This window comes from Ictalurus punctatus, chromosome 22 (genome assembly GCF_001660625.3).
Source record: "Ictalurus punctatus breed USDA103 chromosome 22, Coco_2.0, whole genome shotgun sequence".
Taxonomy (NCBI): domain Eukaryota; kingdom Metazoa; phylum Chordata; class Actinopteri; order Siluriformes; family Ictaluridae; genus Ictalurus; species Ictalurus punctatus.
In genome coordinates this window covers 16231048-16258047 of record NC_030437.2, presented here as the reverse complement: position 1 = coordinate 16258047, position 27000 = coordinate 16231048, and the positions used below count along the sequence as shown (strand labels likewise).

At 41.5% G+C, this 27000-nt stretch overlaps 1 protein-coding gene across 1 annotated transcript; it reads right to left on the bottom strand.

Moving 5' to 3' along the window:
• Window positions 1–541: 541 nt before the first annotated feature.
• Window positions 542–25597, bottom strand: mapk1 (mitogen-activated protein kinase 1). Its single transcript, XM_017451988.3, has 8 exons — window positions 25103–25597; window positions 9814–9996; window positions 8087–8276; window positions 7876–7992; window positions 7172–7286; window positions 3620–3751; window positions 3405–3514; window positions 542–3315 (listed from the first exon to the last, which is right to left on the bottom strand). Exons 1-8 carry the CDS (start codon window positions 25264–25266, stop codon window positions 3199–3201), a joined length of 1128 nt encoding a protein of 375 aa, XP_017307477.1. The 5' UTR covers window positions 25267–25597; the 3' UTR covers window positions 542–3198.
• Between the last annotated feature and the right edge of the window lie 1403 nt (window positions 25598–27000).

Below are 27000 nucleotides of genomic sequence, written 5' to 3'. Positions count from 1 at the left end.
ATCGGTTCCAGGTTCCCCGTGACCCTGTAGGATAAGAAGATGGATGGATGGAACCAAGATCCAAAAACCATAAAGATTATTTCTTTATTCACCTGATCCATATTTCAGGTTCAATATTTCAATTTCCCCTTCAGTGATGAAGGTTTCCACTGATTTGGCACATAAAGTTGACAAAAACTAAATCCAACTCATTATTAATCAATATCAACCATGATCATATACATGATTCCTTTATAACTGTAGTTGTTCTGCATAATCAGTGAAATCTGTGTGTGTATATAATCCACTCCATCACTATACCAGTCTCCTAAATCTAGCAGAATCTGAATCTCATTTCTAATCTGCCAACGTTGTTGCCATCAGGACAACAGGCTCCCATGGCAACAAAGACTCCAGGAGCCATGGCCTTAAAGAGCAAATTAGCTTAAAGCCGCTTTATGACGTCATCCACCTTCACACTCGAGCAGGTGACTGCTTTAAGGAGAAGACTTCAGTCCTGTGGAATAATAATAAATCAACAACAACAACAACAACAACAAGGTGAAACAGGATACAGTGTTTATTCTGGTGTGTTCAGGTTACATGACTTGGCAGATGCTAAATTACCCCCATAGTAGTAGTAGTAGTAGTAGTAGTAGTAGTAATTAAAAAAAAAAAAAAATCTGTAATTACTGTAATCTGTAATTACTTTTTTCTTCAAGGTGCAACATATTTTAATTAGATATTAATATTCAATTATAACGTTTCCCCAAATGATTACATCAACACCCCCAGTGAAGGCGAGAGCCGAGGGAGAGGCGGGGAAACTTTAAACCTGCAAGTGAAATCCACAACAAGTCTTCCATGGTTTAGAACATTACTTACAGAAGAGTTTAATATGTGGCTACAATTCTGTAACAAGATTAATAACCACTAGAAACATGACATTCAGTTTACAATAAAAAAAAAAAAAAAAAAAAAAAAAAATTCTTCAAAAAGCTCAAGAAGTGCCCCACCAAAAAAGAGCAGTGGGGCAACTCGAGGCAGAAATAAAAGCCTTGTTTTTAATTAATTACTTAATTAATACCTTCCCAAACTCAATCACAAAAATCACAAAAGCGCTGGACTTAAAATGACATAAATCAGAGTAAAGATTTTTTTGTTGTTGTTGTTGATTTTCCTTTTTTTTTTTTTTTAATTTATTTTTATTTTTTAAATATATGTATATAAGAATATACCACCAAAAAAAAAAAAAAAAAAAATCCACAACTGATCCCCGACGAAACAAAACTGCACGATAATAAACCGTTATTTATAATGAGTAAAGGCACACAGAACAGACAGGCTGCACATGGACTTGGCTGAAGCTATCTTACAGGATTTTGCAGTGCCTTTCAGGAACAATAAAAGAAAAGGAAAAAAAAAAGATAAAGAAAGAAAAAAAGAAAGAAAAAAAGAAAAAAAACCCAGCCAGTTTTCTCTGCTCTAATAACTGAACAATGTCCTCTATAGCACCTCACACTAGATGGCGCCATGCTGGATATAAACAGCAGTGAACCCAAGAGCAGTCTGATTCTCGTTCTCTAAACTCATTTTCTTTGTACTGTTCAGTCGATAAGTGCTAGTTTGCTCTATAAGGTCCACGACTTTGACTGATTTAACGTGAGAAAGCGTGGCTTTGATTGGCGTCGAGTAAAAGGTGAGGTTTGCTGTGTAGTGAAAATCTCCATGGCTGGACACGTCACGTCCACGTCAATCTGTCGTCTTGCTCTCCCACTTAACCCGACCGAGTTTCTTAAAAATCTACTCTCCGAAATGTTCTGAAAGCTTGAAAAAGTTGAAGGAGGGAACTTAAAAAACAAAAAAACAAAAACCCCAACAATAGCAACGACGAAAGAAGAAAAGATTGCGGGAATATAAAGAACCACCACCACCAACAACAAAAAAAAAAGACCTGAGAGTCCCGAAGTGGAATCCCCAGCAGTGTGGCACCTCCATGTTCTTTGTATAGAAAGCTTTTTTTTTATTATTTGATTTTTTTAACAGTCATGCAAGGACACAGTCTTATTGAGAGAAGACAAGAGAGACAAAGAGAGGGCAGGAACACACTGGAAAAGGAAAGCAAAAAGAGCCAAGAAGATATAGGAGAGAAAAACGACGAGGCACTGTACTTTTTAGCTCATGTTTCAGTAATAATCTGTTGTTGTTGTTTTTTTTAATCGTGGCAACATGTAGCCACAAATTACCCCTTGAGAATATCTGACCCCCCCCCCCCCTTCCCCCTCCATTCCTGCATCCCTGATAGCCCTGTTTGTGCTTCGACATGATTCGGAGCTCATCTCTATATCTACCTCTATTAACTATATGGACCAAAATAATAATAATAATAATAATAATAATAATAATAATAATAATTCTATCCACTCCTCCCCTGCAAGTGCCCAAATAACCCGTTTGTCTTTGGTGCTTGAGCTCTTTTTATTTTATTTTTCCAAACAGCAACCAATCTGGAACATTTAAGGAATGTCTACGCTATACTAAATCAGTAATACAATATTTCATTAAAAAAAACAAACAAAAAAAAACCAAACAAACTTATTATATTACCGTATTATTTAAGGGGCACGTGGCATGTTAGCTGAAGAAGTTTAATTAAAAGCCTTATACATGTGGCACCGTGGCAAACTGAACTGTGGGTTTGTTTGGGGTTTTTTTTTTTTTTTTTTAACCCCAAATTTGGCGTCGACTTGAAAATGGCTTTACGGATGCTTTACGGGAAAGCGGGAGTGAGACTGACAAGAAGCTCTTAAAAAGAAAATAATAATTAAGCACAGCAGTTACACGATCACAGGCTTTTTACTGAAGCATAAAAAGAGTTTCCTCCGAAGAAGCGAATCCTCGGATGATATTCTGGTCAGCCTGCACTCCGTGTTTCACCTCACACACACACACACACACACACACACACACACACACACACACACACACACACACACACACTTTGTTTGAACTCAAATCTCAGAGGAGACAGAGGAAAGAGGATGAAGACAGAGAGGAGAGAAGAGAGGAGACAGAAATCCAGAGCGATTCTGATCTAGAAAAAAAAAAGCAGGAGAGAATAAGAGAGAAAAAAACAGTGTAATAATGATGATGGGAAGAAGAAGAAGAATAGTATGCGGAGAGTGAAATTTGGAGATGTAGTAGATGTAGTCGGTTATGTTATGGTCTGTAGCCTGGTTGGAAGCGTGCCGTTTCTTCGAAGATGAGCGCCTTGAGGGTCTCTTTGGGCAAGTCGTCAAGCTCCATGTCGAATTTGAACGGAGCCTCGGCGACAGGCTGGTGAAAATCAAATTAAGGTTAAGGATTAGACTTGGACTCACTGATCTCTTATTAAAGGAGCTTCCTGGATTCGAGAGCTACCTCACCTCATCAGTTGGGTCGTAGTACTGCTCCAGATAGGGGTGCGCCAGGGCCTGCTCCACCTCAATCCTCTTATGGGGGTTAAAGGTCAGCATCTTGTCCAACAGATCCAACGCTAGACAATAAAACAGCAAGACCGTGAAAACCCTGAATCATGATCGTGCCCCGCTACTGTTCAGTTGTTTAGTACTGGACTGAAAACCGCGACATGAACTCTGACCTTTAGGGTCGGCGTTAGGGAAGAGACGGTTCCAGGGCACTTTGCAGCGCAGCGGCAGAGAGAGCAGGTAGTTTCTGGCCTTTATGTTGATGATGCAGTTCAGGTCTTCTTGTGAGGGAGAGCCAAGGATACCTGAGAGAGAGAGAGAGAGAGAGAGAGAGAGAGAGAGAGAACGACCGAGATAGATAGATAGACAGACAGACAGACAGACAGACAGACAGAGAGAGAACACAACAGAGACAGACACAGGGAGAGAGAGAACGACAGGGATAGACAGAGAGAGAATGACAGCAATAGATAGACACAGAGAGAGCGAGAACGACAGACACAGAGAGAACAACAGAGATAGACAGACAGACACACAGAGAGAATGACAGAGAGATAGACAGACAGACACACAGAGAGAGAGAGAGAGAGAACGACAGAGAGAGACAGACACACAGAGTGAGAGAGAACGACAGAGAGATTAGACAGACATAGAGAGAGAACGACAGACACACAGAGAGAGAGAGAACGACAGAGATTAGACGGACACAGAGAGAGAGAGAGAGAGAGAGAGAGAGAGACAGAGAGAGAGAGAGAGAGAGAGAGAGAGCGCGACAGCGATAGATAGATAGATAGATAGAGAGAGAGGTGGGGTGTAATAAGAATAAATAAGTGAGAAATGCATGATGCAGTATAGGGAAACCATGATTTCGCAGATGGAGAGAGAGCGAGAGCAGGAAAGTGTATAAATCGCTCACAAAATACCAAATTTCCGTGAACTAACAGAAGATGAGAGACTAAAAATCATCTTAGGAGAAGGACACACTGCAGCACTCGCTGTATCGCACATGTGAACGTGACGGCCTGAGGAACAGTGAGACCCCCGGTGTCCTGCACACACCCTGAGTAAGCACTATATGTTCAGATACCTGTCAGTTTGTAATGTTTAAATACAGATATAAAATCTCTTATTTGTGTAAATTGTAATTTAATCTACCTGCACCAATTGCTTTGGCAACAATCTAATTTCTAACATCCATGCCATTAAAGCACTGCTGAACTGAACTGAACTGTATAAGACTCAGACTCCGGTGGAGAAAAAAGGGCAAGAGGATTAGGGGTGAGAAGCGGTGAGAAGTCGAGCGCACGCCTGAGCAGTGTCGTTATTGCATCATCTGATTGACAGCTTGGGAAACGTAAAATTAGCGAGTGCTTCTGCATTCGGCTTCCTGAGAATCAGTATTTTGTTGTGTAACTGCTAAAGCACTTCCTCCAAACACAGGATAAACATTATCTCTAAAAAGATACCATCTCCATCCAACAATGCGCCGCCTTCTCCAGACAGCTCGAGCCAAAATGAATACTTGCACAACAATTACACGTGTTCCCATTTATCTAGCAAGACCGCTTTTAACTGAGCAGGCCATGTCCCCAAACTCTCAGAGGGAAATCGCGATCGGTGCTGAACTCGATCTGAAGCAACAAGTTTTTCAACACAACACACTCGAGGTGCATGATTAATCATGTTTACAGTCATAATGATGCAAGGTTTTCTTCAATACCTCACGAAGAGCTTCAACACAGGGTCTTGCGGCGCAAACACACTTCACTTTGAGATCGCTGGCTAAAATGTTACTGAGGTGTGATGGAGAAGGGGGCGGGGCTTCCAGGTCGTTAGTTAACATTGACGAGTTCGGCTGTTAATCGTTCCAGGTCCGAATGATGATCGGCTCGTCTGCTGTTTCTGGCAGAGCTTGCCTTGGCACACAAATCAACTGGAAAACGTCCTTCTGATTAGCACGGTGGAAGTGTTCTCAGAGCAAACGACAGAGAGGAAATTCATCAAAACTAAAACTTCTACAGTTGCTTTCTTGCACCAGTATTACCCAAGCCTACTTGGGAATTAAAAAAAAGAAGATTTCAGTGCAATAAGTGGAAGGTTAAAGCGTTTCTCAACTCCGAGCACAGAGAGATAGAAATCTCACACGGTGAACTACACAGGAAGCTGATGAATGTATCAAACATCAGATTGTACATCAGCGAGAAGGGCAAGAGAGAGTTACCCGAGACGGCTCCAGTATCTTTACAGGAACAGCCGATTCAGACTTTTTCATCCGTTAACCATCGAGTGCTGATCTGGCTCTTAGTGTGCAGATTTGACCACAAAACATTTCAGAAATGTGCAGAGGTGTCACTTCGCTTTCTTCCTTTCCTCCTATTTATTTATCTTACTCATAGTGAGGCATGGGCCGGTATGAGATTTTGACGGTATGATAACCTTACGCAGGGGCGCGTGGTGGCTTAGTGGTTAGCACGTTCGCCTCGCACCTCCAGGGTTCGATTCCCGCCGGGGCCATGTGTGTGTGGAGTTTGCATGTTCTCCCCGTGCTGCGGGGGTTTCCTCCGGGTGCTCTGGTTTCCTCCCCCAGTCCAAAGACATGCATGGTAGGCTGATTGGCGTGTCCAAAGTGTCCGTATTGTATGAATGGGTGTGTGAGTGTGTACGAGTGTGCCCGGCGATGGATTGGCACCCTGTCCAGGGTGTACCCCGCCTTGTGCCCGATGCTCCCTGGGATAGGCTCCAGGTTCTCCGTGACCCTGAAGAAGGAGTAAGCGGTACAAGATGGATGGATGGATAACCTTACGCAAAAATAAATCACGGTAGTTTCACGATTACGGCTCTGAAGTGTGATATTTTTTAAATGTCCGGGTTAAATAAATAAATAAATAATAAAAACTCCTTCTCCCCACTGAACACACTAGACTTTATTTTTAACCAAAATATAGAATATTTGGAACAGTCGTCAACATGGATGTCAGGTTAAATAATTAAATAAATAAACTACATAATTGAATTCTTCTTAATTAAATGAATGTAAATGCAGTCACGTGAGTGAGCCGAAACCTGCAGCTTTTTCCTTTTTCGACAGGGGGAAAAAGTTCCAGGGTTTCACCTCCTTCGGCCATCCTACACGCAGGTGACTGACTGCTCGCACCAACCAGGAGGGGGAGGGGTCATGTTACTCTCTGCGCTGCACACAACCTGAGGGATTCCTGCACTTTCCGTCTTTGACGAGAGACCAGCTCATACCGCAGGAACGGTATTATAAACGGAACATTTTAGTGGTTTTGAAACCGTGACTTTTTCAAACCGCGGCATACTTTGAAACCGGTAACCGGCCCATGCCTAGTCATAGTCATAACTTTCAGGCTGCACGTCTCTGAGCTCCTGATTCACTTCTTTCTCGGTGTGAAACGTTCTCGATGTAAAATTCTCACATTTTACAACAATTTAATGTGGGTATGAATCAGAATTAAAAACAATACACACACACACACACACACACACACACACAATGACTGTGACTGCAGTGGAGGCAAAATGGAGACCCGAATTTATTGAGGCCCGAGAGCTCACAAACACAAAATGAAGCAACGCGCGTGTAAATTGAACCCTTTCTTGTATGCGTTTAAGAAAAGCCTTCTGCTTCAGACCTTAAATATTTATTGGTTTACTTAATGGTGCAAGCCATTTGAATTATTAAGCATTTGAAAAGAAATACGTACCTAGAATATGATTGAGCTGGTCCAGGTAGTGCTTGCCAGGAAATATGGGTCGGTTTGAGAGCATCTCAGCCAGAATACATCCCACTGACCAGATATCGATGGACTTGGTATAACCCTGCAAGTCAAACAGAATAAATATCTAAACGCTCAGTATTCTTAAATGGTGGTGGACTTGCTGGCTGTAATTCAAAGCACAGGTTGATATTAATGTGCTTGCACTAATACGTCAGCGTTTCCATAGTAACACCTAATTCACAAGGACTTGTATCATCAAAAACACGTGTGGATCAGTCCCTCCAGGACTTCGCGATCGCAGAAACCAACGCAAAAATCGATCAAACTCGGGCCAAGACGCGTCATGTGACATCACGTTGCACGTTCAGCCAAAGCCCTCCTCGAACACGAATACAGCTAAAAAGGTCTCGTTTACCAGCAAAGATCACTGTGAAAAACCGTGCAAAACAATTTCGCAAACTGAAGTCATTTTCTACATTCTAAATTTTGATCTCATGGGGACTTTTGCCACGTCTTCAATAACTTGCAGGTTATTTTGACATCCCTCGTTCACAGGTCTGTCTCAATCCGAGCCAAACCGAGCAAACTCTGATACTTTAACAATTTTGAATAAATTAATCCTGATTATCCGTGCTATTGGTCGGTTATTGCTGAAGGAAACAGGGATCGTATTTATTAAAGCATCTTGCCTTCGAGTTGAGCATGATCTCCGGGGCACGGTACCAGCGTGTGGCTACATACTCCGTGAGGAACCCGGTGTGATCGTGGTCCGGATCGGCTACACGCGCGAGCCCGAAATCACAGATCTGGAAGCACAGGGCGAATTAATAAGCATTCGTAGACTGTGAACATAATCATTGAATCAGTTACTCAAGTTGTCTTAAGCTTATTAAGGTGCACCTTGAGATCACAGGTGGTGTTGAGCAGCAGGTTGGAGGGCTTCAGGTCTCGGTGGAGTACATTGGCTGAGTGGATGTACTTCAGGCCACGCAGGATCTGGTACAGGAAGTAGCAGATGTGATCGTTGCTGAGGTGCTGTGTCTTCAGCAGCTTGTACAGATCGGTCTCCATCAGGTCCTGAACGATGTAGCTGGGGATTGCGCAAGTTAAGGACGTGTTGTATACAGTTTAGAGAAACTTCTAGTCTGAAGTCCACACACACACACACACACACACACACACACTGAAGGTTGTAATGTTTGGACAAACGTGAAAGCTGTTTGGTTCAGAAAAAAAAACAAAAAAAAAAAACTATCCGCTTCTACTGCTGGGTGTTGAATAGTGGGTTTGGTTTTTAATGTTTCCTCTTAAATTGGTTGCATGTTTATCACTGTTTAAATGTATATTCAAGCATAAAGTAATGTACGGATTATATCCTATTTAGAAAAGTTGTACAAAACGCTGGCAGCGGTGTCTTAGTGGTTAAGGTTCTGGGCCGAGAATCTGGAAAATCCCACTGTTGAGCAAGACTATAATCTCTGAACTGCTCAGGTCGAAGCTTAGATTCTGTTTCGACTCCACTACAAGTTGCTTTGGATGAAAGAGTCTGACAATTCAGTGGTGAAAAAAATATAATAAAAATAAAATCAGGCACCCAGGATAAGCAGAGTCTGCTTTTAATTCGTAGGAACCCAATGGACAAGCCGGTTCAACAACCGGAAAAAAAAAAGAAAAAAAAAAGAGAAAAGAAAAGAAAAGAAAACAAACCGTACTTCCTACTGACTTTCACAACCTTCCAAACACAGTGATCGCCAACTCATCACCAACGCAAACCGAAACGTTTCTTTTCTCGTTCGTAGTAGCATCGATCAGGATGTAACCTAGATAAAAAAAATAATTAAAAAAAAGCCCTCTATAATCTACTCTTCAGGACAGAAAATGACAACCCTGGAAAAATAAATAAATAAATAAATATTTCTCAAAGTACATTTCAAGGCAGAGCTTCCAACAACCCATGCCATTTCAGCTGCCATCCCACACAGTGTGAACGTGTGCATCCAGCCAAAAAACCCCTCCGCTGAAGAGGAGGAGGATCTCTTAGTGCTGTTTGAAGCCGCTTCTTCCTGAGCACGATGCACGAGAGGGACTGAGTGTACAGAACAGAAGAGGCTCGTCCTTTTCTACAGGAACGCTTGCGCTGCCAGTGAGCAACCGAACGCCTACGGACTATTGATTTCTGCGCCAAAATTAACCGTTTACTACGGGGTCCGCTGCCTACTCATCTACTACGTTACGTAAAGGAAAGATAGACGGAGCTTCGGCGAAAAAAAGTCCGACTCGGCAGTTGAACCCTAAGCTTTCAGACATGAAATGAACCCGCTGGGACTGTCTGACCGGACGGTGTTTTATTGATGGAGAGGGATCTGATTAGGGAGTCAGAGACAGGCTACTTTCAGAAGGTCAGCCTATAAGACCCGTCTATATGATTAAGTCGACCTTGAGCTGAGTTTTGAGAGGGCAAGGATGTGGATCAATTACAGGTGTGTACGTCCTTGATACCGAGAGTAGTGCGATGCAGAGGTTGTGTGTGTGTGTGTGTGTGTGTGTGTGTGTGTGTGTGTGTATGCGCAAGTGCGTTCGGTCTACTTCGTCCGCTCAGACGAGTCCGAGTGGCACGGAAAGGATACACGTCTTTCATCTGGTCGATGGAGGGCGCGCGGATGATGTCGTTGATGCCGATGATGTTCTCATGTTTGAAGCGCAGCAGGATCTTGATCTCGCGGAGAGTGCGCTGGCAGTACGTCTGGTGCTCGAACGGGCTGATCTTCTTTATGGCCACGCGCACTTTATTATCCCGATCATACGCCGAACTAAGGGGAAAAACAAAAACAGCGTGAAAAAAAACCCCCCCAAACAAGCCTTATTTTCATAAGCGATGCCCATCAACACCACGTCAAAGTACACCAGCAGATTGAACAAAAACATATTACTGAACACTTATTTATTAATGTATTCCTCTCAGGAAACATGAGAGCAGACAGAAGTTTCATTGTTCAAATTTGAATAAGATTTACATATTCAAAAGGGAAGAAATGAAATCCACATGTGAAAGTACGCCTGTTTTTCCAGTGACGCATGTTCTGAACAAACAGGTTCTTCACTCATACTTCATGCAAGTGAAGAAATTCCGCATCCTAATTAAATATAAAAACTGATAAAATCACGTAGTAAGCAGTTCTTGCCAGAGTCTTTATAAGCGAGTATAAAAGTCTTTAGGATGAAACCTAACTGTTTAAAGTATTCCTGCGTTATTAACATTTAAGGTAGTTAAATATCAGTGACCAAAAAAAAACATCAATGTTTCATATACAGTTTATTTATTTATTTACACACAGTAACGCTTAGGATGAAGCTGGAATTCGGCCTAAGGTTGTCCCGGTGAGATCGACCGATCGTTCGGGCGAAGCAGAAAATCATGCAGCTACGTGTCAAGAGCTTCAGTTCATGTCCACATCAAAAGAAATGGAGAATAAAATGGGATCTCAAAAAGGGACTTTGGCCAGGACATGGTTATGGTGCCGGTTTCGGAAACTGCAGATCTTCTGGGAGTTTACACAGATAATTAATAAATAAATAAAATCCCAGCTTTGCAGGCAGAAACGCCTTGTTGACGTGAGATGTCGGAGGAGAACGGCCAGGCGGAAAGGGAAAGGTAACTCGTATAACCACTCCTTACAGCTGTGGAGAGCAGAAAAGCATCTCCGTGCGTTTTCAGACCCCGGAGAAGAGCCATTACACGTCATTTTAAAATGAATGCTTTGTTTTTGAATTGCCATGATGTGCTCGCCCACGGAATTCAACACCAAAAGATCAATCCGGTACGCTCGTGGTTATCCGCAGATCGATCCCTCATCGACGTATTTTCTAAAAACGTTTTAAAACGTTTATAGTCATGTAAATTATTCGTGACGGGTATTTGTGTGAAAGTTCCCATCATGCATTGCTATACAGGAGGTTGGTCCGTTTGGTTTCTCACCATCGAATTCGACAGCCCTAGTTGTCGGAAGACCTCTTGGTGTTATGTGCATGGTGAGACATTTGTGATATTGTGCAGTGTTGTGTACATCTACTCTCACAAACATGCAACAGCAGCAGAACTCCAAGGCCGAGGAAGACGACGACGTGCGATACGATACGCAGGAGGAAACGACGAGGACTGCAAACATAAGGACACCGAACTGAATAAAAATATATATTACCTTGTTTACGTATCCCTCAAAGGATCGTGTACGGCTCATGGTCCGTTACACACAACAGACTTCAGCGCGGTGAAAAGGCTTGGAAGTGTGTTGCCATAGTGACTCTTTGAAATTGACGGTACGGTAGAACAGAGGCACTCGCACACTCCCGTTATAGCTGACCTTCAGATCCATCTCTTCTTTCAAACACTCGCTGCATTTCTCTCACTCTGAGGTAACCGTCCTCCCTTTCTCTGCCGTATCTCAGCTCGATTTAGTTTCAACTTCTTCAACCGCAGATGTTTAAATGCAGATGTTTAATGTTTCCATCGTGTTAACTCTGCAATCTCCGATCCCACAATCGATCACTCGATTATTCCCACATTAATCTATCAATATGTAAATGTAAATGATGAAGAACTAGTGATATATAGTCAGCACGGAGAAGCCGGGACTACTCGTGTAGTCAGGACTCCGTGTTTGCGCTGATGCTTCCATTAACACCACGCCCTGGGCTCTGGAGCGGGGCAAAAGTGTTCGCCTCGTAACCGGGAGAGAGTTTGAATCCCGACGACGACAGGGCCATCCGTGGCCGTGAGAGCAAAATCGTCCGTGCTCTCTGGGTGGGAGGGACAGCATCACTCTCTTCCCCATGTCAATCACAGAGGCACAAGCCAATCATGAGCGTCTGTGAGCTCATGCATGTAGAAGAGGGCGGATAGCGCTTTCCTCGGGGTGTGTAACGCTACAACGCACAATGTTGCACTGAAACAAAGTTAGAAAAAGATGCATCGTCGGTTTCGGCTGTCTTGTAGGATGCAAATTTGGGAAGAAATTTTAGGCGGTTTTCAAACTCTTCATACTTTTATGGTTTAGATAATCACCAGAGGTGCCAACATGGCCAACAAGAAAATACTAGTAAGCGTAGAAAAAAACTATTTTAACAAGCTTGTCATGTGTATGTGGATGAGACGAGGCAAAAATCTTGCGACTGTTTCTTAATAATCATCGGTTCCTCCAGTATATTCCCGACTACAGTCTCGCTTGAATCCTTTCTACTGGCTCACGAGAATGAAGCATGTGAATACACAGGTGAAATTCACCTGGGCTCGGAGCAAACATAACTGCGACCAGGAGTAAATGCATCTTTCACGTCCCGTGTCCTTTCCCCTTCAGTGAAATAGTGTTTCTGCTGAGTGACCAACACTGTCTGGATATCTCTTCACCACACCCACATGTGGTTCTTCCCTAAACTGTTTCCACAGCGTTGGAAGCAAATAAATGTGTAGAATGTTAAGACGTTAAGATTTCTCTTCACTGGAACTGAGAGGCCCACACATGTTCCAGCACGACCATGCCCCTGTGCACAAAGTGAGCTACCTGAAGACATGGCTTGCCGAGGTTGTTGTAGAAGAACTGAAGTGGACTACCCACTAGTCCATCGACCTCTGACCCCACTAGTGCTCTTGTGGCTGAATGAACACAAATTCCCACAGCCACGCTCCAAAACCTAGTGGAAAGCCTTCCCAGAAGAGTGGAGGTTATTATAACGGCAAAGGAGGACTAAATCTGTAACGGGATGTTTAACAAAGCACATATGGGTCTGATTGATCGGGTGTCCATATTTTTTTTGGCCATTTTCTATAAGAAAAACGTATAATCATTTCCTGCTTATTAATCTCATGGTTTCATAACTTTTCCTATAAACCTACATGCATGTCCTCGCAGTTTAGTAGCCACATTGTTAATGCTATTTTCGGGCAATTTCTATGAAAATGGTTTTGTTTAAAATCAGAGAAACACTCGCTCAAAAGCCATAAAGAAACCGTTTTTTGGATTCGTTCTCCGTGATTGGCTAGTGAATCTGCCTTGCATGGTTAAAACACACAAAACAGATCAGGATAGTGCAATGTCGGCACACACGATATATGCGATAGATGTGTCAGGTTTTACAGAGATGCAACGTTTCAGTTCGGACTACCCGTAACCACAAGAAATATGTGCTGTTATGCGTTCGACAATATACTTAACTCCACAGACTAACCCCATTCAGAGCAGGCGCTAAAAAAAGAAACGCTTATTGCATCTTTAAAACTGGCTGTAATTGTGAGCTGCCAGAAGGCTGATGTAGTGACTTACTGCAGGGAGTGGACAGCTCGGGGATGGGCTAGCAATTAGCTTAGCGAATATAAAACTACCGCAGTCAACAACACCCATGCATGCATGCACACGTATGTATGTACACACACACACACACACACACAGGAATGAAGAGTGAAGAAACAGCAAGCGAGAGAGATACACTGTAGAAGCATAAAAAGAGGGAGAAAGATTTTTTTTTTAAAAAGGAAGAGAGAAAAAAAGTCAGCATGATGGAAGAGAGCAAGATAAAGAGGGAGAGAAAGAGAGATATGGTTTCCACGGAGACGGACAGGCAAGACTTTGCAGAGAGGAGTTATGCAACAGGATGTTGCCATGGCGATGCGAAAGGAGGGCGGCGACAGAGCGTAGTGAGTTTTTACACCGAGCTCACTTTGTTCTTTACAGCTTTGGTCTAAGAAACAAAGGAAGACTGTGAAATGTGAAATGAGGGGGGGGGGGGGGGGGGGGGGGGATGCTGACAATAATAACTCTATCTATAAATAAAGAAGCTCAAAGAGGAATGATTTCTGCACGTTCGGGGGCAGACGAGGGTTTGACGGAAAGACGGTGCAATTTTTACAGTCTGTAAACAACCAGATGAGCAATCTGCAGCTCTGACGCCCAGAGTCTACCACAAAAGTGTGTGTGCAGGGAAAAATAAAAAGATGAGTCAAGCTTTCAAATCAACCTTATATCACCCATGCATTCACACCAGCAACAAGCGCCGTACACATGCACAAACGTCGCTCGTGTGTATGGAGTTTTTACTTATTAACGGTAACGTTATTAGTTATGGTAATCACCAGTGGGCGTGGCCTGTCTGGCATTTCTCGTTGCAAGCGTTCACGCTGGAAAAGCAGACAGGAATTCATCCGACATATCTTTTATTAAAGGCAAGCAGTGTGCAGTCTGTGTAAGCTTCACAGCTGCCTGAACACTTCTAACCAGATCTATACGGATTTGCATAGCATGAAGCATCACGGTTAGCGCTTCATGATGAAAACGAGCCGTCCGGTCCTCACATTTCCCGCCCGCCATCGCAGAGACAGCACCTTGGCGACCACGGGCTTATTAACCGGGGTCTGACCTTTCACAACACCAGGCACAGACATCAGGCGAGATCGCCATTACATCGTCAGACTCCAGGTCGTCTGCTAATTCCGGCTTCTTTCACCGCTTTAATAAAACTAAGTAGAACTTTACCCGCCATGACCAAAAATAAACTGTATAAACGTACTGGCGTACGTGTGTTTTAGAGGTCTGGGTAAATTACGGAAGTTTAAAGGGTTTTTCCCCCTCCCACTTATATTGCACCTATAAACTGGACTAAGTTCAAGCAGGCATGAGAAATATACTGTTGCAAATTGAAACGGACAATTTACTGTGCCGCAACTAAATGGCAGAAAATCGGAGGAGAAGAATTTTTTATTTTTATGCCACTGCGTTTGGATGTGGAATGGCGGCTCTGTGTAACAAAGCAAAACCAATGCTTGATAAAAGAAATGGTTTCAAGAGGAAGGGGGCTGGGGGGAATGAAATAATAATAATAATAATAATAATAATAATACACACAGAATAATATAGCGCGCTCTCACTCACTCATTCTCCTCATCCTGACACACTACGTCCAGCCAGATTGAATGGCGGTACGCTGACGTCATTGGCAGGAATGTTACCATGGCGACTGGCACCATAGCAGTGCCTGGCATGGAACTGCAGTCCTGGCAGTAGCCACGGAGTAAGCCCCCTACAAGCAAAGTGCGTGTGCATGTACGTGTGTGTGTGTGTGTGTGTGTGTGTGTGTATATATGTGTGTATAGAGATGCGAGCTTGTACATTCGAGAGTGCAGCCATGTGTCTAGTACATAAACATAAAGGGTGTGTCGGAGTGAGTGTTCTGCATGTCTCTGCACGCGTGTGTGTACAAAGAAAGATAAGCTGCGGAGGTAAGAAGGCAAAGGTCGAGAGCACCATTCAGAACCGAAGGTGCGCGCGTGTGTGAGAAATGCGCTGCAAGACTAAAATGATACTTAAAACACAACCGAAACTTCTATCAGTAAAGAGCAACATCATCAAGGGCACCGATCTCTTCAGTCAACACCCGTCTGTTGCAGCGATCAAGAAAGCTCGAAGCAAGGCTCGCTTCTCCAAAACTAACTCTTACCTCTAAATAAACTCGACGGCGTCTCAGCGCTTTCCGACGAACACAATAGGGCTGCACAGAGCTCATTTTACTACAGGCCGCCGATAAGCATCTCAAATCACTAACGCAGACATAAACAGAGCCAGAGAGTGAGAAACTAACACACAGAGGTCTGACCAGCGAGGTATATTTAGTAGACTAAAGCTGAGAGGATGCTGTATTTAGAGAACTATAATCCGTTCCAGTCTAACCAGGTTTGCATTTTCCCCCTTCATGGGATTTTATTTGCTCAAACAGACACTCAGTTTTAAAATGGAATTTTATATATATAGATAAATCTGACGGTAATGTTAAAGCTAAAGGGGACATCATTTAATTAAATAAAAACACAAAACAAACCATACACTCAGATTATATCGTAAACTATCCTAAATAAATTTAATAAGGGTTACAAATTACATGCAAACTGTAAAGTACCCTAGTGCACGTTCATCTTTTTTTTTTATTTTGAGAACTATTAATACGATGCAAACCAAACACACAGACTTTTTTTCCCCCACCTTTCATTGTTTTTATCTCCACAGTGTTTACACTCATAGCAATACTACTACTACCACCAAACTATACTAATATTACTACTACTACCACCACCAATACTACTACTACCACCAAACTATACTAATATTACTACTACTACCACCACCAATACTACTACTATCACCAATATTACTACTACTATTATTACTACAACTACCACCACCAATATTACTTCTACTACCACCAATACTACTAATATTACTACCACCACCACCAATATTACTACTACTATTATTACTACTACTACTACCACCACCAATACTACTACTACTACTACTACTACTACTATCACCAATATTACTACTATTATTACTACTACCACCAATATTACTACCACCACCACCGCCACCACCAATATTACTACTACTATTATTACTACAACTACCACCACCAATATTACTACTACTACCACCACCAATACTACTACTACTACTACTATCACCAGTACTACTACTACTATCACCAATATTACTACTACTATTACTACTACTACCACCAATATTACTACCACCACCACCAATATTACTACTACTATTATTACTACAACCACCAATATTACTACTACTACCACCAATACTACTATCACCAATATTACTACTACTATTACTACTACTACTACCACCAATACTACTACTACCACTATCACCAATATTACTACTACTATTATTACTACAACTACCACCACCAATATTACTACCACCAATACTATTACTATCACCAATACTACTACTACTATCACCAATATTACTACTATTATTACTACTACTACCACCAATATTACTACTACTATTATTACTACAACTACCACCACCAATACTACTACTACTATCACCAATATTACTACTATTATTACTACTACCACCAATATTACTACTACTATTATTACTACTAGTACCACCAATATTACTACTATTATTACTACTACTACCACCAATATTACTACCACCACCACCACCACCATTACTACTACTATTATTACTACAACTACCACCACCAATAATACTACTACTACCACCAATACTACTACTACTACTACTACAATACTACCACCAATATTACTACTACTATTATTACTACTACTACCACCAATATTACTACCACCACCACCAATATTACTACTACTACTACTACTACTATTATTACTACAACTACCACCACCAATACTACTACTACTATCACCAATATTACTACTATTACTACTACTACCACCAATAATACTACTACTACTATCACCAATATTACTACTACTATTATTACTACTACCACCACCAATAATACTACTACTACTACCACCAATATTACTACCACCACCACCAATATTACTACTACTATTATTACTACTACCACCACCAATAATACTACTACTACTATCACCAATATTACTACTACTACTACCACCAATATTACTACCACCACCACCACCACCAATATTACTACTACTATTATTACTACTACCACCAATATTACTACTACTACTACTACTACTACTACTACTACTATCACCAATATTACTACTACTATTACTACTACTACCACCACCAATATTACTACCACCACCACCACCACCAATATTACTACTACTATTATTACTACTACTACTACCACCACCACCACCACCAATATTACTACTACTGACATGATTTCTTTGGCTCAACAGCGGCAACTTCGGCAAGGTGATTTTTATAATATTGGGGGGGACAGGACACTTCAGATTGTATAGAGAATTTGATTGGAAAGAAAATCTGATGAGAAACTGAAGTGCAGAATGACATCATCGAAATTGCTGACCCGTATTGGTGGTAGTGCATGGCGTGCATTATTTTCGTATAACAGCACGGTCTGTCACATTTTACAGCGCTGTGAAAAAGTCCTGAATAAATCCTGATTTCTTTTCTTTTTGTGTACATCTCATACTAAATAGTTTTAGATCTTCAAATGAAATACAACAAAACAAAGGCACCCTGATTAAACACTATTTTTTATTAACTGAAGCAAAAAAAAAAAAAAAAAAAAAAAAAAGGTTATCCAACACCTGTTACCAATGTGAAAAACTAATTGCCCCCTTAAACTTAAAATCTGGTTGTGCCAGCTTTAGCAGCAATAACTGCAACCCAATGCTTCCAATAACTGGAGATCAGTCTTTCACTTACTTCTAGGACTAGGACTTACTCTTATGCTTTGGATCATTGTCTTACTGCATAATCCAGTTGCGCTTGAGTTTCAATTTACGGGCTGAAGAGCAGATATTCGCCTTTAGGATTTTCTGGTAGAGGGCAGAATTCATGTTCCCCTAAATTACTGCAAGTTACCCAGGCCCTGAAGCAGCAAAGCATCCCCACACCATCACACTGCCACCACCATGCTTGACTATAGATATGATGTTCTTTTTGTGGAATTCTTTGTTTGGTTTACACCAGATGTAACAGGACACCTGCCTTCCAAACAGTTCCACTTTTGACTCATCAATCCAGAACATTCTCCCAAAAGGTCTGAGGATCTTAAGGTGTGTTTTGGCAAAATTCAAACGAGCCTTAATGTTCTTCTGGGTCAGCAGTGGTTTTCACCTCGCCACTCTTCCATGAATGCCATTTTTGCCCAGTGTCTTTCTGATAGTGGAATCATGAACAGTGACCTTTATTGATGCAAGAGAGGCCTGTACGTCCTTTGATGTTGTCCACGAATCTTTTGTGACTTCCTGGATGAGTCGTTGTTCTCTTGGACGAATTTTGGAAGGCCGGCCACTTCTGGGAAGGTTCACGACTGTGCAGAGTTTTTCCATTCATAGATAATGGCTCTCACTGTGGTTATTTAGCCTTTGAAATCGCTTTGTAACCTTTTACCTAACTTCATGCTGTTGTAAAAGTTCTATTTAAGTGTTGATTTGATTGAACAGGATTTGCAGTAATCAGGCCTGGCTGTGTCTAGTCCAGCTGAACCCCATTATGAATGCAGTTTCATAGATTTGGGGAATTAACAAATATGGGGACAAATACATTTTAACGCAGGCCCAATTGGTATTAACATAACATGGTATAACATCATCCAAAAAGTGTATTTTGGTTGCCTTTGCTCTATCTTAGATTTTGGTTTAATTTCTGAAACAATTTAGTATGAGATACACACAAAAACAGAATGAATAAGGAATAAAGCATTGTATTCCTTACGTATTAAAGACATGGTTTTAATGCCGTAGCTTGTGTTTTGAGAGCTGACGAAGATTAGCACAGTTGTTGGGATTTTTAATGTTCATATAACCTATTCAGCATGTTTTAATGGTCAGTTATGTTCATATGCAATACTGGCTATGATCTGCATGAAATAAATAAATAAATAAATAAATAAACAAGGTTTTTTTTTTTTAATTAAAAAAAAAAAATCCAATTAAAACTGACAAGATGTGAAATGTAAAGCCTTCTCTTTTTTGTCCCACAATGAGGAGTCAGTATCAGCTGCTGAGTCTCAGTATCAGTAAACCATTTTAACAGTGAACTTCCCTGACGAATTACGAAAGCAGCTGTTAACTAATGAAGCACATTTGTGGGAATTTGTACAAGTGAAGTCTGTGTACTTGTTTACATGCGCATTATTTTGAAATGATTTACAAGCAGGTGAAAACGGACGTGTCTAAAAGGATGTCTAATTCAAAGTAAACAAAGCAGGTCTTTATAAGCGAATCCCCAGGCCTTTCTAGTTTACTTCAGAAGACAAAAAAAAAAAAAAATCTACAAATCTTATAAACACATCTCTTGAGATAAAGTTAAAAAAAAAAAAAAAAAAAGGAACGCGGATTAAGGTTGCAGAAAACTTTGCCGGTGTGTTTTTTCGTAGCTGGTCAGAACAAGCAGGGTTGGGTTTTTCAGCACGCTCCATTAAAGAAAAAAGAAAAAAAGCAAGCACGTTCCTCTGGAAATCCTGCGAGGGTGTGAAGCAAAATAGGTGCTTATCACTCACACACACACACACACTGCAGCAAGCCATCAGGAACCATGAGAGATGATTAAGGAGTGATTTCACTGCAGGGCAGATGTGAAGACTAAAGTGTAACACCTCTCTAAAGCAAACAGGAGCTCTAGCACAAGCGTGGAGATCGTTACAGGAGATAACGTTTCTGCCTAACAGTCAAATCTGCACAGGGAACAAGACGTGACATCACCTCCAGCAGGTCCCGAGTTCAAATCCAACACAATGGACACGAGTGCTGGCATGCGGATGGCTGGGAGCAGACACACACACACACACACATTTACAGGAACCACCGCTTCAGTGATCGTGAACAACAAACTGAAATGCCCTCCCTCTGAGCACTCACTTTCTCTATCTCTGCCAAATCCACCCCATCATTTTTAACTCTTTTACTCAGACTATCCCTCTCTCTCGCTCGCTCTTTCTCTTTCCTGTTTCCATTCTTCCTGTCTCTCTCTCTCTCTCTCTCACTCACTCAATCACTCATTTCCTCATCACACACTCCCTGCTTTCATTTCAGCTTCTGAAACCAACTGAACTCTAAACAGATCCGGTTAGAAACATTCCCAAAGCGTTCATGAACATTTACTTACTGATTTCATCATTTGCCCGACTTTTTATCCAAAGCTGTTTACAACAGAGAAAGGATCTAATCAAGCATTTGAGGGTTAAAGATCTCACTCAAGAACCCAATACGGGGAGTTTGGCGTGGCTGGGGTTTGAACTCACAACTGTCTGAACGGTATTCGCCCAACTGTCTGGAGGTCGCAGCTTCGAATCAAACGAGAGCAAAACTGTCCGTGCTCTCCGAGTGGGAGGGATGGCGCACTCTCTCTACCCTGTCAATCACAGTGACATGACCTAATCGTGGGTGTCTGTGAGCTCATGTATGTGGAAGACGACGGATAGTACTTTCCTCCGAGTGGGACAAGGCATGAGCAGCAATAGAGAAAAAAAAAATGCAGCTTGTTACAGAGAAACCACAAAGTCCGCTGTCATGAGGACTCTCCTATGTTGGAAAACTGGAGGCTCCTTCCAAAAAAAATGCTGAATAAATATCCCTGTGAATGAGCTGTTTCTATAGAAACGATAAACTTGCGATTTGTCGTCACCGAGCTCCTTTTATATCAAATGAAAATCACCTGACCAATCAGATTTGAGAATTCCACAGCACTGCATTATAATAATAATAATAATAATAATAATAATAATAATAATTAGTTATAAAGTCTCATCCTCTAATCCAACAGATATGGGTGTACTCTCACAGAGTCTACTCATTTAAAAAAGGGTTTCGAAATCAGTCATCCTTGACACTTGAGCAAACCTTGGCCCCCGCTGCTGGAATACTATGTGGCTAGTTGCTGACAGGCGCGGTCTCTGTGATTTTCTGCTTTCGGATGATGCGGGAGATCCGATGCGAAGCTACAGGAAATGAGGGTTTCATATTCAGCGCTGAAGGCGGGACGGAAAGTCCATCCGAATGCCAAGATCTGCCAAACGGGGGACTGCAGGACTCGAGGGGAAGGAGGAGATCTCCCCGAGCTGCGACATGCCATAATGAAGACTTGACGGCTCCCACAGAGCGCAAGTATGTGGAAAGAGATTTCCAGGCCACTCCAGCATTTTTTAACCTGATCTCCAACTATCGCATCTGTGCGAGTACGGAAACTCCAAAATCATAAAAATAGGAGGTATATGGGGCGTTTCATTGAAAATGTATGGCGTGACCCGACGCGGAGCAGGATTGTCACCCGCGCACTCAATGATTCTTTCCTGTTCTCGGTCTTCAACACTTTCCTCTGGTGGAAAACTTACTGACGCTGAAGACTCCTTTCATATATAGTGTATGTTAGATAAATGTCTCCTTACAGATAGCTTCACATTACCAATGTTTATATGTATTTGTTAAAAAAAGAACAAAATTTTTTATATTAGATTAGGATTAGGTGGAGCATCCGACATACAAGTCCATGCGAATGAGATGTTACTATAGAAACCATAACCTCCACGTCCATATGGAGGTGTTTACATCTACAGGAGGGTCAACCAACCGTGACTTAAAAAAAAAGTTCGTAAAGAAAGATGATAAAAACTGATTTTGCTTATTTTAATCGTTATTAATGGCACTGTTTTTTTCTGGGTTAACGTGATTTCATGCATCTCTACTGATCTGAAAACTCTTCACTGTGAAAGAATAGTCTACTTTCCAGATGAGTCAATTTTTAATAAAATAATAGCTTTAAAATTTTTACAAAAACAAGCGGCCGAAAACAAGCAGTTTTCTGATTTTGGCTCAGTACAGGGAAACGCATGTACAGATGTGATCTACAGATGTGATAAAAATCAGGTTGAAAAACACTCCTCTGACTTGAATCTAAACTGAGAAATATGCTGCTCTGACGTGTTCAACGGCTCGACGGCCTCGTCCTGATTCCCGTCCCTAAAGCCTCGGGCCTTCAGAACACCCTTCCCATCTGTGTAATCCAACGCAACAGTTTGTTCCATGCCTGTGCTAGTTAAATATGCACTGGGATTCATTTCATCCCTGTCGGTCTCAACTTGCCAAGTTCAGAAAGCAGCTCACTTCCTCCTGATTCAGACATCCATACAGAGTGACATACTGCAGCTTGGAGGCGAAGTTTACACCGAGAGCTGTTTTTTGCTGTCGTCTCTGTAGCGTACAGGGTGTAAACCAGCGGCGCAGCTCATTCATTCCACTCGGTGTAAGAACCCAAAGCAGGCTAGGGCCAATAATGAGATCACCCTCAATGCCTTACCACTCCTCTCACTGGGAACAGATGGACGGCATCGGACTGGGATCAGACAGGATGTGCGCTTCGACTTGGTTAAGGACGAGCAGAAATCAAAACTGACCCATTTTTGTGCATGCTTAATCAATCACTTAAAAGAAACCTCTCGACTCATAGGCAAGGAATAAATAATATCACTGATCAGCCCCAAATGATCTGGACCAAAATCATTTCCAGTTTTATCATCAATCAAGCAAATACTGGGACATATATCAAAGCGCCTACAATTGTACGGAGATTAACAAACTGAATTTGTTAGAAGGTTTATTAGCATATTGAATGATTTTGTAATATATTGCAATAAGGTCAATTATATCACAACAGTGTTTCAGAAATGATATATTCCTAGTTTTTATGTTGATAATAGACCGCACCAGTGTTGCCAATTTTGAGACCTCTTGAGAAGTAAATTGAGCAGCAGCCGTTTGCGAAAGTCCTGCACTGGATCAAATCACAGCTGCTGGTTATACAAGTTGACAGAGTAGGTTCACTCAACTCACCACCTGTCTGTAAAGACCGAGTTGCTCTTGCACAAGACGGGGTTCCCAGCGACCAATCACTGATCACTGTTGTTCCCAGCGACCAATCACTGATCACCATTGTTCCCAGCGACCAATCACTGATCACCTTTGGTCCCAGCATTCAATCACTGATCACTGTATTTCCCAGCGACCAATCACTGATCACCATTGTTCCCAGCGACCAATCACTGATCACCTTTGGTCCCAGCATTCAATCACTGCTCACCTTTGTTCCCAGCGACCAATCACTGAGCACCGTTGCTCCCAGCGACCAATCACTGATCACTGTTGTTTGTCCCACCTCTTTGTTGTTTAGGGTCTTCTTGGCAATATTTAAGTAAGTAATAAAAGCACATTATTCCATCCATAATATTTCCTTTCCGTCCATTTCCTGACTACTCAATACCACAGCTTCTGTTTTCTGCATTCTTGATAGAAATTGTAGTATTTCGTAAATACATAAATAGCTTGTGGTGCCATGATCAAAGACGATTTATTTCTAGAAGAAACTGTATTTTATATTCTGATCATTTTTATTATTATTATACGTTCAATCGTAAAATCTTCCTTCTTCATGTGTTGATATGCAAATGATCACGACAAGCCTATGAATATGCAAAGTACGTTTGTGACGTCACATGGAGACTTCCAGCATCATTTTGGTTACGCGTTAGCTACTTTTGCAACATGGCACTGCACCAGACCACTGATCCTGGCGCAAACTACCCAAGATTGCAAAATATCCTTACTGCAATCACTTGCCTGCAACCACCCTCCATTATGAATAATCTGTCTCTAAGAAGAACAAAAATAAGTAAGAAAGAGCTCAAACCCTATGTACAGGAAAATGTCTGAATATTTTAAGCAAGCTTTCATTTCAATTAGACATTAAATCGCCATATTTCATTTTATGCTTCGACAAACAACTGAATAGCATATATATTCAAAACAAAAACTAATCTTTTTAGCTTGTTACATCTACGTAGGGCTGAATATTTAGTATTTAGCCCATGATTTGACCAAACAGCATATCAACAAGTGATTCAAGTTAGCTAGCTAGTTTTTTTTTTTTTTTTTATTTAAATAATAATAATAATAATAATAATAATAATAATAATATGTAGAAATATATATTTTTTAAAGCTGCAAGCCCGTACATTTTCGACACTTAATTTGCTGCAAATTTAGTAAATGCGTTTATTTTCGACGGAAAGTGAACATTCTGGTCGTAATCAAGCCAAAACATTCACCCAGAAGTCATGCAAATTCTACGGTGAATGTGTTAGCCACTTGAGCTAACCTAACTAACTAAGGCTGCGTCCGAAAGCGCATACTAGCGCACTAAGTAGTATGCAGGGGAGGAGAGATAGTACGCCACTGTAATGTAACGTTAACGCTGTATTCTGGCGTACCGTTTAGTATGCTAGTGTACAGACCCCGAACTCTAACTGTTCCTAACAGTGCCTAACTGGCACTGCACTGATTGAATGAACGCTTACTATCAAGAAGGAAAGAAAGCGAAAATGTTTTTTAGGGGGTAAAACATGTGTTAAACTTACCAAACCATCCCGTAAGCGCCTTCGCCGATATAAGACAGGTTGATGTACCGTGGCCCGACGTCGAAGGCCTGCCCGCGGACCAGCTCGGCTCCGGCTCCGGGAATCGGGCCGCCGCCGCCGGCAATAGCAGGGCCACACACCGCAGCTGCTGCTGCCGTCGACATCGCTGGGGGGAAATAATAATAAATAAACTACACGGCGCGCGCGCGCACACACACACTGAAACCTCCGGTGTTAATACAGCAGAGTCCCAAAATTTTTCCCAGAATGTATTCCGAGTTTGAACGCGCTACTCTTCCGCAGAGTTTAAAAAAAGGGGGGGGGAAGAAAAATTGCTGTAAAGGAGGAGGGGGGGAAAAAGTGTATAATGCGCGTGTGTGTGTGTGTGTGAGAGAGCTGACATGCAGTGAAAGCGACGGAGACTGCAGACGGAGCTTGTGAGCGGAGCGCGAGCTAAACCGCTGCGGCAGGAAATAACGGGGGAGGTCACGTGATCCTTCATCAGCGCTGCTTGGAGTGTGAAGAACTCCACAAGAACTCGTACGAGATCCAGTGTCGAGTTGGATAAGGAGTGTTTTCTGTACATCTGCTCATTACAGGTGGTGATCTCCAGTCAGGTTTATCCATCAGCCAATCATGTGTCAGGAACGCAGTGCATAAGACCATGCATGATGTGACATAGTACATGTTATTTAACTTCTTAAACTGGTTCTCATCCAACATTTTGCTGTGAAGCTGTATAAGAAACCAATTTACCGTGGTGCTTGAAAGTTTGTGAACCCTTTAGAACCCGGTTAAACAAAGCAGACAAAAATATTATACTTGGTCATTTATTTATTGAGGAAAATGATCCAATATTACACATCTGTGAGTGGCAAAAGTATGTGAACCTTTGCTTTCAGTATCTGGTGTGACCCCCTTGTGCAGCAATAACTGCAACAAAAAGTTTGGGGTAACTGTTGATCAGTCCTGCACATCGGCTTGGAGAAATTAATGTAATGTAATATATCATATCATCCCTGCTGAAAAATCAATAGAAACCATCACAGAAATTCAAATTCCAGTTCAAATACCATTACAAACCATCAGCTGTTAAGCATTAAAACCATTACCAAATGGTTTCCATTATGTAGTAAGATGCATTAAGGACGTAGGTCCTTAATGGTATCCACTAGACATAACATGCCACCAGTAGAAGGTAACAAATTACCAGTAGAGACCCAAAGGTACCATTACAGTTTCCATTAGAACCAATACAATTCCCATTATAACTATTAAAACCATTGCAAATTCTATGAAGGTTTCTATTGGGGGTTTTTTCAGCAGGGATTATTATAAAAGCCCTAAACCTAGTTCAGTTTGTCCCTCTGGGATAACAAATAAAGGTAGAGCTTTACAAGACACTGCTTTCCTTTTGGAAAAGGTTTCAAGAAGAACCCCTTTGCTCAAACCTTTATTCATCCAAATTATCTTTAAAGCAAAGTTATTATTGAAATTCATTTTAGAGTTAAAGGGGTCCCTGGCTGCAAAAAGTTTGAAAATCGTGCTCGAGCAAAAAAAAAAAATTCTGAGTGTGTTTATTTTAAGGTTTTTTCTTAAAGTGTATATGTGTGTAATTTTTAACTGACACCTACTGAGCCTAACAATCACATCATTAACACAGGGCCAGAACTCTGTAGTTGTACAGTCCCAGTTGTTAATAATTCCTTAGGGTATGTGGACTGAGACCAGAGCCATCAGTAATTAAAGGGAACAATCACACACACACAGTTTACTGGCAAAAGTACTTCCTTGTGAGTATTTATTTCCTTTTTTTTTTTTTTTTTTTTACATTTACACTACTAGGTGTTTCTTAAATATTTTCAATATATCCAATAATTCATCTTCAGTAAGAACTC